The 12,568-nt window shown below is 40.9% G+C and overlaps 5 protein-coding genes across 5 annotated transcripts; all 5 read right to left on the reverse strand.

Moving 5' to 3' along the window:
- Positions 1-5,816: 5,816 nt before the first annotated feature.
- LOC149949021 (uncharacterized) lies at positions 5,817-6,296 on the reverse strand. Its single transcript, XM_090171212.1, has one exon. It carries the CDS (start codon positions 6,294-6,296, stop codon positions 5,817-5,819), a length of 480 nt encoding a protein of 159 aa, XP_090027338.1.
- Positions 6,297-6,344: 48 nt separating this feature from the next.
- Positions 6,345-7,562, reverse strand: LOC149949022 (uncharacterized). The gene is made up of 2 exons (XM_090171213.1): positions 7,346-7,562; positions 6,345-7,288 (listed from the first exon to the last, which is right to left on the reverse strand). The coding sequence occupies exons 1-2, from the start codon at positions 7,560-7,562 to the stop codon at positions 6,345-6,347; spliced, it is 1,161 nt and encodes a 386-aa protein (XP_090027339.1).
- A 33-nt stretch (positions 7,563-7,595) lies between these two features.
- On the reverse strand, positions 7,596-8,351 carry LOC149949023 (uncharacterized). Its single transcript, XM_090171214.1, has one exon. The coding sequence runs from the start codon at positions 8,349-8,351 to the stop codon at positions 7,596-7,598; it is 756 nt and encodes a 251-aa protein (XP_090027340.1).
- Positions 8,352-9,033: 682 nt separating this feature from the next.
- On the reverse strand, positions 9,034-9,420 carry LOC149949024 (uncharacterized). The gene has a single exon (XM_090171215.1). It carries the CDS (start codon positions 9,418-9,420, stop codon positions 9,034-9,036), a length of 387 nt encoding a protein of 128 aa, XP_090027341.1.
- Positions 9,421-9,456: 36 nt separating this feature from the next.
- LOC149949025 (uncharacterized) lies at positions 9,457-11,613 on the reverse strand. The gene is made up of 4 exons (XM_090171216.1): positions 11,525-11,613; positions 10,585-11,373; positions 9,915-10,542; positions 9,457-9,849 (listed from the first exon to the last, which is right to left on the reverse strand). The coding sequence occupies exons 1-4, from the start codon at positions 11,611-11,613 to the stop codon at positions 9,457-9,459; spliced, it is 1,899 nt and encodes a 632-aa protein (XP_090027342.1).
- Positions 11,614-12,568: the final 955 nt, after the last annotated feature.

The raw sequence follows: 12,568 nt of genomic DNA on the forward strand, positions 1-12,568 counted from the left end.
TAAGCCTGTTTTTGGTTTTGATATTCATAAAACCATCGTCAGTAAAAAGAAGACCGCAAAGTACGTGGTTAAAGTGTAAGTAATCTGTAGTTTTATTTTGGAGCTTTTCATTGTTTACATTTTGCAGCCACAATGCAGAACTATACGTTTTAAGAAATGTTAATGTATAAGAATAGGATTATTAAATTTAAACGCTTATTCACCGATCTTTATCCCTTGGAAACTTGAAAAAAGACAGACGCGAGTTTCCCTTTTTATTCGATTTACAATTTTTAGCCGAACAAGGCATTTCAAAATAAATAAATTAATTAACTCGCAAAAATACCAAAAAAACACTCTTCCTTTTTGCGTCTCCTCAAACTCTAATTTCGCGCGTGCCGGAGATCCTACTAGCGCCATCAAACGGCCGGGAAATGTGGACATTCTCAGCGAATAAAATCGTACCACGGATTTTTTAAAGAGAGGCGCCTCTCTGTAGCGAAGCGACTTTACACTCTCTGATATAATTGCATAACATAAGCTTACAAGAGTGACAGAATTAGATAGCAAAGGCTAAGCCTAACTAGCTCTAAACACAGTAAACTATTTTTTTAATAATAAAGATAAGTTACAACAATTATTCAAAAGATAATCTATCATATCGTAAAATAACAAAGAAATGCTGTATTTACCTTTCGAAAAATATGAATCCGAAAACCACATCTTGCTTTGTACTTACAGCTAAAACCGTTAAAGAAAGTGGAAAAGACCACTAATGAATCAACAACACCTGTAAATGGTTATTTGCATCAGTGCCTACGTTATTCACATAGTAGACCTGATCACTAGTTAAAATAAGCTTCGTGCGTGCGGTGTAGATGGTGTTACTGTCGTTTAAGCCAAGAATCTAATCGGTGGTCTGCCAGCCATTCGATTAAGCGTTCTAATTTGTTATCCGATTTCTATGGTAGAAACGGGCGGGGCTTATTTAAAAAAAATTAGCTCCGCCCATCACTTGATAGGGTTTGTCTGCTATTATTACTGCACAGTTATGTTTAATCTAAGTTATTTTAGGAATACTAATAATGTGTCAGAATGCTAAAATGTAAAAAGAGGAAATCAACTAAATGATTAAAACCTAAAGATATAACAAATTATATACATAAATTAAATGAAATTAAAATACGTGATGTTTTGAATTCGGTTACAAATATAATGAAAGTAGAAACTCATTTGGAAACTAAGGAAAGAAGTCAGCTAAAGATGGGCTTCATAAAAAACGTTGTCAAACAAACGTAACAGTTAGAGCTTGGAGGAGAGAAGTATTCTGGAGTGGAAAAGTCGGGCGCCACCTGCGGCTTTGTAAAATTCCCATCATGCCCTTTTTGGTCGGACGTCATCAAGCCAAAATGATGGCAGATAAAGCGGACGTCCGACCAAAAACCGGGGTAGTCTGGGTAATTCTAACAGCAATAGGCGGGAAAGGACGTTCTTATTACCGCTATGGGATTTTCCACTCCAGAATACTCCCCTCCTCCAAGGTTAGAGAAAATGTAGAATTAGAAACAGACATTAAAGAATAGAGACTTGGCACTCCGTAGCTTTGGCCATGGCCGCCATTGTGGTCATATTTTTCTCCCCACGATAAAAACTATTGAAAAAACTGTGACGTAGCACTGCCAAGACCCTATTAGTTTAGTTTCTTTGGAAAATGTGTATCACTTTATTTGGCTCTCCTGAAAAGACAAGTGAATTTCTAATTCATTGGAATGACGAATTGGTGACTAAGTTTGAAGCAGCTACATGTATTAATGAGATGGAACATTTTCTACCTTCATAACGTTAGGAAGAGCAGCTTTAGGTCTTATTAAAAATAAATTTAATGACCAACTATCACACAAAAAGTACAAAAGACTCACAGCAGAAACAAGAAACACTGCTCTAGAGATATTTAATATTGTCAAACTTGTGAAAATGAATTCTGAAGAAAAGCAATCTCATTTGTCACAAACTGTTTTGGACATTTGTTATTTTTGTAGCCCCAGTTTACACAAATTTGATCAAATCTTGAAAGAAAATTTTACAAATTAGATGACTGGCGTTTCAGTAAGAATCTTAATTTTGGTTTGACATTTGAAATTATTTTTATTAGTGGTTATTTTAATTATTTTAGGACACATGTCCCAAAATGAAAGAAAACAAAGTGCTGCTTCAAATGCTTTTATCTCGAGAAGTAGATTAATTAGTATCGGGAAAATGCCAAAAAGGAAATATTAATCTTTTTGAGAAAGAACTATGCTCTAAAATCGTGAACGCAAGATATTGGGACTTCGTCAGTGCAAAATTCAGAGATAACAACGAGTTTAATGTTGGAAAAGGAGGCAATATGCTTCGAGATGATTTGAAAGGCTGAAGAAAAAACCTTCAAATAAAGGTGTAACAGTTTGAAGCAACCTAATCGTATCCTATGAAGGATGCAACACGATTAGGCTAAACCGTCACAACGTGTAGGATTCGGCCAGGCAAGTTTTATATGTAAAACGATATGACACGAGATAATAAGTTAAAAAATATTCGTATAATAAAGAAATGGAACAAAGCTTTCTTATTCACTTACTAAGAAATCCAGGCCGGTTCGCTCACCCATGCTTAGCGAAGGGGGTTAATTGTAGCCGCGGAACCAAAAACTATTTTCCTCAACTTGGGAGTGGCCTGCCCTTGGGCGAGGCAGAAAAACGAGAGAGAGAAAAGCACGTGGCGCGGGGGTATTTGTAACCGCTACGTGAGAGCGTCAACACCTGGCGGCTGACGCCAAAATTACCACTAAAAAATAAGATAAAAAAAACATATTGTAGCCGACCCGAACGCCATCCGGTGATCGGATCGGTTACAAAGGATTAGGTCAATTCCATAAGTTAGTGATTGAAGTCAGTATTAATTCTTTTCACAATTTCAACCATTTCATAATTATGTTCTTTAGAGAGAGTTATTGACCTTTTCTTGAGTTTTTGTTGTAAATTTTTAACGACTTTTACGAATATTATTTATCCTAGTTTTTCTACTGAAAGGGCTTAATTTTGATGTATTAACTCTAGAATTAGCTGCGTTTCTACTGATGGATTTGGGTGTGTTACATACATTGTCAACTTTGTCAGAGTTCAGACTTTTACTGTTGTTCGTTCTTTGACGATAAGTTACAGAATTAAACCAATTTTTGCTCTCTTGACAATAGGTTTTTTTCTTTGCATTGTCGGGGATGTATGAGTATTTGACATTTTGGTGATTCATATATCTTAAAAGGTATAGTTTTTACCACTACACTGGGTTGCATGCGTGCATGAAGAAAATCATCCGGTTGCAGCCCTTCACAGAGTCTGAAGTTACCATACTTTGTTAACTTTTTAATTAAATATAATAAGTTTTGGTTTACTGTCCAGAAACTTTGAACACCTCCAACATCTTCATGAGAAGTTCCATTCTCGATAACAGTTGATTTTTATTAATAATTACTATATCAATTGTAAAATAAACTAAAAAGCTCGTAGCTATATCTATTATTTCAGTTAAACTTGCAAATTGTTAGGCCTTAACATCGTAGATATACCAATTAGTCCCGAACTCTGCTCTTAGATGGCCACGATTTAAGTGAGCGTTTTTCTAGTTAAGGTTTATTTCTTTTCAAAAGTCGTGTTATTATTTTTAAAATGTCGCATTTTAGTTTCTATCATATATTTACTTTATTTAGGAACTAAATTTAACCAAATTATCGAAAGCAAAAAATTAATATTCACGTATTTTATAGAGAACTATTTTTCATCGTGGCGTAGTACAACCGATACCTTTGTGTCCCTGTAAAGAGGCGGCGAGAGGGAAGTCATTTCCGAAGCCCAAACATTTTACCCCTCAAATAAGACGTCGTGCATTTGGACCCAAGTGCCAGACTTTATCCCCCTATTTACTTTTGCTGTCAACACATAAAGACCCAGCTGATAGTTTAGCCTTGGCTTCTTTGGATAGTATACTTCATTTTTTGCCATATTATAAGGCAAAAATGTTTGTCATCACAATCCGTAGCAGAAAATAGTTCTAAATCATCGAATGGTTCAATGAGAGATTGAATAGCAACTTCCAATACCTTATTTTCTACTTTTAAATCCGAATTACCAGCCACCAAACTATCCATTATGGCGCGAAAAATTAATTAACTCAAGATACTCCACCTCCTTAAATGTAAATACGTCACTAACTTGTAAGAGCCAATGAATATGAAATGTCGTGTTACGACTTACACTTGACGTAGTTAAGCACCGCCTTTTTCTCGACGCGCTTTCGTATCACCGTCCACGTCCCAATAGTTCTTTTTATAAAATAACCTTGGCCATCTTGTTGAAATGTTGCCTCCCCGCTTCAGCTGTGGATCCGTTTTCTCTCCCACTAAAGAGTTTATGAACTCATTCTTAGGCATTGGCTTAACTATTCCAGGGCAACATTTCAACAAGTTGGGCAAGCGTAAAGACATTTTATAAAATCAACTATGGAACCTTAGACATTACAAGTGTATACCTCTATTTTTCCCAACGAAAATATTTTTTTGGCCAAATTTATATTTTTTCTCAACAGAAATATTTGTTTTTGCCAAATTTATATTTTTCCCTACTGTTTGGTTTTTTTATTCATAACTTTGACCTGGATGGCGTTCCATATGAAAGGAGTTAAAAATAATAATTTTTGCATTGAAATATTAAAAATATCGATATTTTTTATTTTTATTGCAAAATGTGTGGAAAAAAGTCCATATTTTTTTATTTGTAATTTTGATCTGGATGGCGTTCCATACTAGATCATAGGCGCTACATCAGATGATCAGAGAAGTAACAATATACATAAATATGACACTAAATGAAGCTATGAATCATGAATGGTGTGTTTCACGTACAATCATAAGTAACAATACCCTTAAGTATGATTCTAAGGAAGCTGTGTCACGTACAATCATAAGTAACAATATCCTTAAGTATGATTCTAAGGAAGCTGTGTCACCTACAATCATAAGTAACAATATTCTTAAGTACGATTCTAAGGAAGCTGTGTCACGTACAACCATAAGTAACAATATCCTTAAGTATGATTCTAAGGAAGCTGTGTCACGTACAATCATAGGTAACAATATCCTTAAGTATGATTCTAAGGAAGCTGTGTCACGTACAATCATAAGTAACAATATCCTTAAGTATGATTCTAAGGAAGCCGTGTCACGTACAATCATTAGTAACATAATAAATGTTATGGAACTAAATGTATTTATAAGCGTTTCTACACGATACTGGTTTTCCTTTGAGGTATAAAATTTTGAATATAGTGTTTTGGACATACTTGGGGAAGTAGCTTAACACATATGATGTGGAACTTATATTACGGCTGGGCCGACTTGTGGTTTGCTCGTATCGACTTCCACTAATTTTCACTAAATGCGCTTTACTCTATTCGCGAGCGAAACGAGTTTATGTGGCGTAACGGCGCTAGCTTCTCCGAGGTAGCATCTATGATCTAGCATCTGCTACAAATGTTGCGTTTATCTAAATCTGAAGAACTTAAGTCGGACACTCGAATAAGAAATATTAAATTAGTTTATTTGACATGTTTACTAGTTGAAGACAAGGTTAAAAATGAGACTGCTATTTACATATACACAAGGGTTTATATACCCTGGAAATAGATATCGATACATTAAAAAACAAATAAAAAATATGCGTATATATTTTGGTCAAGTACACTAAATTAGCTCGCGGAGGTATTTGTAGTCGGAAACATCCTCCCCGCCAATGACGTTATTTTGGTTATTGAGGGACCTCCAAGTTGTAGAGCATTTGAACGGCCCTCCTTAAGGTTGTACCATCTGGCAGGCGAAGTGAGCAGGATCGGACCAAGCCATCTCTACCAGGATAGACTTCCAGGACTCGTGCAAGGTGCCAGGACTGTCTTGGACGGTACTGATCTCCAATTAATACGACATCGTCTTTCTTGAACTGGACTGCGTTGACAACCGGTGGACTGGAATGTGCTGAGCGTAACTCCATGAGATAATTAGTACGCCAGCTACGCCAGAACTGATTAAGGAGCAGCTGCCGGTACTTTAGCCTCTTCGTCAGTTGGTCTTGGGTGACAATCAGTGGATCGGCTCGGAAATCTTGGTTTGGTAGTGCAGTGATACGTCGACCCAACAAGAAATGACTGGGAGTTAAGGGTTCTGGTTCCCCGGCTTCGGTAAAGGTGTGGGTTAGGGGTCGAGAATTGAGTACTGCTTCATCTTCGGTCATGGTGGTAGTCAACTCCTCGTAGTTTAGAGAGGTTCTTCCAAGAGTACGTTAGAGGCAGGCCTTTACAGACCGAACCATGCGCTCCCAAAAGCCTCCCCACCACGCTGCTCGCTCAACGATATAAATCCATTTGATTCCTCTCTCGCCGGCATAGTTTTGTAGCTCCGGTTCCTTGATGGTTCGGTACAAGTGCTTAATATCTTTGTCGGCTCGTTTAAAAGCTTTAGCGTTGTCCGAGTAGATCGTACTGCAAACACCTCGGCGAAATAAAAATCGTCGGAAAGCCAACAGGAATTTTTCTGCACTCATGTCCGTCACGATTTCTAGATGAACCGCTCGGGTAACTCCGCAGGTAAACAGGGCGATGTAAACCTTCAGTTCCTTCGTCACTTTGATGAACAGTGGGCCTGCAAAATCGATGCCGGTGATGGTAAAGGGTTCCGACTCTGTTACTCGGTCCGCCGGAAGTGGAGCCATTACTTGACTACCTGATTTGACCTGATATCGCTTGCAGATACGACAACGTCCAACGACCTTCTTGACAAGTTGTCGTCCTTGAAGAATCCAAAATTCCTCTCTCAATTCCGTGATAGTGCTGTTTAGCCCGCCGTGCATCATTTTCGAGTGACAGTCCATAACCAAAAGTTCAGCAAGTCGGTGTTTTCTGGGAAGTACATATGGATGTTTACTCTTGAAGTCTAAGTTTGAAAACTGCAGTCGACCACCAATTCGTATAAGTTCTCCGTCGAGGAATGGGTGAAACTGCGCAAGTTTGGATGACTGTGGGAGACCAATTTCGTCTATCAAGAGTTTTCGCTCGTCCGAAAAGGCTTCTTCTTGAGTGTGTCTTATCCATAACAGCTTTGCTCGATGAATTTCGTCAGATTGTAAGTGATCTCCGATTCTTTTCGTCTGCGGTTCTCTGGCGTTGTGGGTGAAGCGTTGAATCCATGCAGTGATACGGAATACTTTGCTGGCAGACTGATATTTCTCTAGGTTCAGTAAAGGTTATTTGATTTTGACGGCGCAACTTAATTGAATGGTTTGACGTTTTTCTTTCAAGATCTCAACGGGAAGACTAGATGTTTGAAACTTGTTTTTCTCCCATTCTTCACTCATTGACAACCAAGTAGGACCTCGCCACCAAGTCTGATTTCTGATTAGCTCTTGAACGTTACAGCCCCTTGATGGTAAGTCTGCCGGATTCTCTCGAGTAGGACAGTACGACCACAGAAGTGGTTCAGTAATATTTTGAATTTCTGACATGCGGTTTCCAACGAAAGGCTTCCATTGCAGCGATTATCCTCGGATCCAATGAAGGACTATTTCGGAATCGAACCAACAGCGATAGTTCTTAATCTCTCCCTCAAAAGCGTCCAGAGTATACCTCAGCAACCTCGTTACAATTAATGCAGCCATTAATTCGAGTCTCGGCATCGTCAACGTCTTTAATGGAGCCACTCTTGTTTTAGATGAAACTAATGACACTCCAATCTTTCCTGACGGTGTCTCGTAACGTAAGTAAACGACCGCCCCATATGCCTTGGTACTGGCATCACAGAAAATATGGACCTCTCGCCTGACTGGCTGTTCTTCTTGTTGGTCGTAGTAGTGTCTAGGGACGGATATCTTCTGTACCATGGTTAAATCTTGGCACCACTTGTCCCATTCTTCTTGAAGTACCGATGGTAAATTCTCATCCCACTCTATGCCAAGAAGCCACAACTTCTGGAAAAGACACTTGACCTTGATTAGAAATGGAGATAGGTAACCGATTGGGTCAATGACTCTAGCCGCAGCTTGAAGAACTCCTCTTTTAGTATTTTTCTTTTCCAATAGGAACTCTTGTAAAGCTGAAATATCGAAGGTGAAAACATCTATCAGTGGATTCCACGTGATTCCGAGGACCTTCAGCGTCTGCGAATGGTTGCTTTGGGCGTTGCGGCCTTCTTCTGATGCCCATTTCTCCGCAAGTTCTTTTGAGTTGGTGACCCATTTTCTCAAATTCATGCCAGCCCCTTTCAGAATTACCTTCGAATTTTGACGAATCTCCATAGCCTCCTTGCTCGGCTCACGAGGGGTCGGAGTGTGCAATAACTGGTGGCTTTACCGGGGAGTCGGGGTCCGGCTCTTGTAACCCGTCACGGGCGGTGGCGCACTGGGAGATGTTAGCTCCGTCCAAATGGTCCTATCTCCACCTCCGACTTCGGTCCGGTGTGGGCTGGTAACTGGGCTTCGGCCCAGGCTAACGGAGAAGGGCCCAGGCTAACGGAGAGGGGCCGGGCAAACTGGCCGTCTCGGCGGATTGAGTTGCCTGCTGTGGGGCTGCGGGCCTCCGTATGAGGGCACGGCGGACCCATCTCCCGGCCTTTTGGAGTTCCACCGGGATATCCGGTGCCAGCTGTGCCGGGTTATGCGGGCTGCCGTGTGCTCGCCGTTCCCCTTTAGGCGCTCCATCCAATGGGCTTGGCTCCCTACCTTTCTAGGTTGGGTGTCGGCTGGCGTTGCCAGAGCATCCGCTCTTATTCCCACTGCTGTGTGCGAAGTGGGGGCTGGTCGACCCATTGCTGCACCTTCTGCTGGGTTGAGTGGCTTGCGTCAAGGGTGCGACCATCAGTAGTGGGGTTCTGCTACCCATGCTGGTTTTGCCGCCTGTCCGGGTCTGTGGACGCTGGCGTAGGGCATAATGATGACAGACCTCCGGTGGTGTGGTTTCAATCTTACCGGGTACACCGGGCTATAAATCTGACACATGTCCAGCCTCCTTGCTCGTATTAGCTCCCGTCAGTAGATCGTCGACATAAAGGTTCTTGTTTAGAATGTTACAAAGATCTGGATACTCATTTTTAAACTTCTTAAAATTATATTTCAAGGTAGCAGCAAGGAGAAAAGGGCTCGATGTCACGCCAAATAATACTCTGGCCATTCGTAGGTGAACAAACTCTGGTTGATCGTCCACTCCCGGTAGCTTCTTGATCCATAGAAAGCGAACGTAGTTTTTGTCTTCAGCTGCTAACGATATCTGTAGGAAAGCTTTTTCTACGTCTGCCATCAAGGCTATCCTGTGTCTTCGAAATTGAAGCAAGATAACCAATAGATCTGGATTAAAGTTTGGTCCAGGCATTAGACATGAGTTCAGCGATGGTATTCCTTTGCCGGCCTAAGAAGCATCATGGACTATTCGAAGCTTCGTCGTTTGTTTATATTCTCTCAAAACCGCGAAGTGAGGAATATAATAAGCGTCGCCAGTTCGTGGAGGGATTTCATCTACAGGTACTTGCTCCACGATTCCTTGTTCTAGGTATTTTTCAATGATCTTCTCATATTCGTTATACAGTGACGGATCCGTCTGAAATCGGAGGATAAGACTCCTCATACGTCTTGAAGCATTTGACAGATTGTTCTTGAGCTCAGGTTTATCATTCTTCCATGGAAGCTGAACTTCATAGCGGCCACCCTTGAACTGAATAGTGGACTCGAGCTTATCGACGATTTCCGGATCCGTTACCGTCAGCGCCTTTTCTGGATACCCAGGGATTCCAATTCCCAGAACCTGGGTAAATATGAGGTTAGGTCTGGCTCTTTCACTAGAGTCATCATAATGGTTGATGACCGTACTGCCATATTAACGGAGACTGGAACCGGACCTTGCACGGACCACCCAAAGAGGCTCTCGACGGCTACCAAAGACCCACCAAGTCTGACTATGTTTCCAGGTACTACGGCCCAGTAATGATCGGCTCCAATTAGAAGTCCAAGCTCGGCTGGAGCTGGAACACCCTTGACTGTTTTACGATCTATCAGTGTGATTCCTTGTTCTGTCATTTGACGAATTATTGCATCTCCAGGGACACTGACCAGGGCGCCGCAAATGGTAGGAACTTCGAGGACTTCAAGTTGAACGTATTTATCCGGCTCAATGATACTTCGAAGAGTTATTATTACCCTTCTTTGCTCTCTAAGGACGCCATCCTTTGTTCCGAATGGGTTAACCAAGACTAACTCTTTAGCAAGAGTTCTCGAGATATCCTCTCTTATAAAGGACTGCTGAGCGGCGTTTTCGAACAAGCATCTTGTTAGGATCGTGGTGGTCTGATTTTCTACGTAAAGTAGTACCGTTTGTAACAGGACCTGCTCACATGGTTGAAGAATCGGTGGAAGAACGGTAACTAGGCTTGTTAAAGGTCTGGATACTATGGACTCGGATGTCTTCGCCAACTCAGTTTGATCTTCTGCAGTTTTCGCTCTACATATCGAGATATGATGTCATTTTTGACAGTTCTTACACTTCAAGGTCGATTTGCAGCGACGTGCTTTATGACCGGTCCTGAGGCAGATGAAGCACTTCTCTTGACTCTGGATAGCTTTAACTCTCTGCTCTAGTGTTAATTTCTTACAACTCTCTGGAACGTGTCCGACTTCCCTGCAGTAGAGACATGTAGTGGACACCATTGTACTTAAAGTTGCTGTAGTGTGTGGTCTGTTCGTATATCTGGAACCATTGCTAGCAAAACTTGTTATCTTGTTACGAAATAATTTACTTTCTGACTTGTCTGATTGCTTATCATCTTCAGCCTGGCATAATAAAGTTATCTCTCTATTTTCGACCTCCTTTCTCAGATGCTCAAGTAGACTCGTGACGTCCCAGTTGTCCTCGTCGTCTAAACTTTTGCTGTACTCCAAATATATGTCCGATGGTAATACTTTTAACAGGATGGAGTAAAGCATGGCGTAGTACGTGTCCAGCGGAACTCCCAACGAATCCAGGCTCTTTGTTTGAGTGTCACAAGTGTCATAAAGCTCTCGAAGACCAGAGATATCTGATGACTTTTTCACTTGGGCGAGGCTTACGAGTTTCTGCATGTGACTCTGCATCGCAACTGTCTTTTTTCCAAAACGACTCCGCAGGATTCCAACGGCTTTTTCGTAGTTTTCGTTGGTCAGGGTCAAACCAGCAATTGCACTTGCGGCTACTTCTTGTAAGTACGAACGTATATAATTAAATTTTTCGATGTCGGCAAGCTTGGTATTGTCGTGAATTGTCGTCTGGAATTGTTGTCGTTTCTCCTGAGAAAGTCTGTATCGTGAGCCGGGGAAGCTTAACTTCAATTATCCTTTCTCTTTCTGCTGATTGATCTCGTGAACTTCTGACTGAAGAAATCGAGTTAGCTCTGCTGGCGATTTTTCTCAACGCTAGTGTCTTGGCTGCTATTATTTTCTCATCGTACTCTTCTACTGAATTGACCTCTTTCTCGACTTCACCCTCCTCTTCGCCATCGTTCTCACCTTCTTCACTTTCGTCTGGAATTTGCCGCATAATCTCCTCGTTCATCCCATTTAGACTCCTGGTCTTATCTTAGAGCTGGGCTAGTAAATTTTCAACTTGCTCCGAACTGGTCTCATCGCCTGATAGAATCTTGTTTAATTCTTTGATAATCTTTGTTGTTCTGGTACGGATGACCCCTCTGGTTCTTCTCAACTTGTCCATTTATCGATAACGTTCAGTTAGTCACTTGGACGGCGGGCACTTTACTGGAACCAAATAACGTTTTTAGACAAAAAAACAACTATTCTCAACTTACAACTCCCGGGTTTCGGCACCAAATATGTTGCGTATTTGTAGTCGGAAACAACAAACGAATTAAAAAACCATAAGAACAGTTTTTTTTTAAATAAACTTACCAAAATATATATTATATGATATTAAAACGCTAGTATCATTATTTATAAAGTCAAATTTACGAATAACGATGAAGAAAAACCAATAGCGTCTGCTTTAGCCGCTACTTATCTAGAATGGTGAACCAAAGGGGGCGTAGTTAAAGTTTTCGGTCGCGAAGTGCTCTGAACTTGTTTGTAACCCATCCGCTGATTTCGACCGATCAACGAATCGAGATCGCTCTCGAAGCAAGTTTTCGCGTGCGCGGTGCAGCATCGCGCTAATTTTGAGGAAATCTCCGTAAACGGGTGTGGTTTAAAGCCAAGATTTGTCTCGCGACTATTCAACATTAAGCTTGATTAGTCGTTCACTTCAGTAGCGGCGCTAAGGTTTTTTCACAGGTGGGCTAAGACTTTTGTTGCCCTTACAACTATAGTGACCCCTTATAATTTTGGGGCTTGCCCTCCCAAATGTCTCTTGTAACGTATACATATTTAAAAATTTCACTCGAAGTATAAATTGCACTCTTCTCTTTTTTTTACTAAACTCGTCAAGAACCAACAAAGGATTGTCTCTCAGCCTATTAGATAAATCTCTATTTATAGAGAGCAAG

The sequence above is a fragment of the Leiobunum rupestre genome, chromosome 4 (genome assembly GCF_980474605.1).
Source record: "Leiobunum rupestre chromosome 4, qqLeiRupe1.1.hap1, whole genome shotgun sequence".
Lineage (NCBI taxonomy): Eukaryota > Metazoa > Arthropoda > Arachnida > Opiliones > Sclerosomatidae > Leiobunum > Leiobunum rupestre.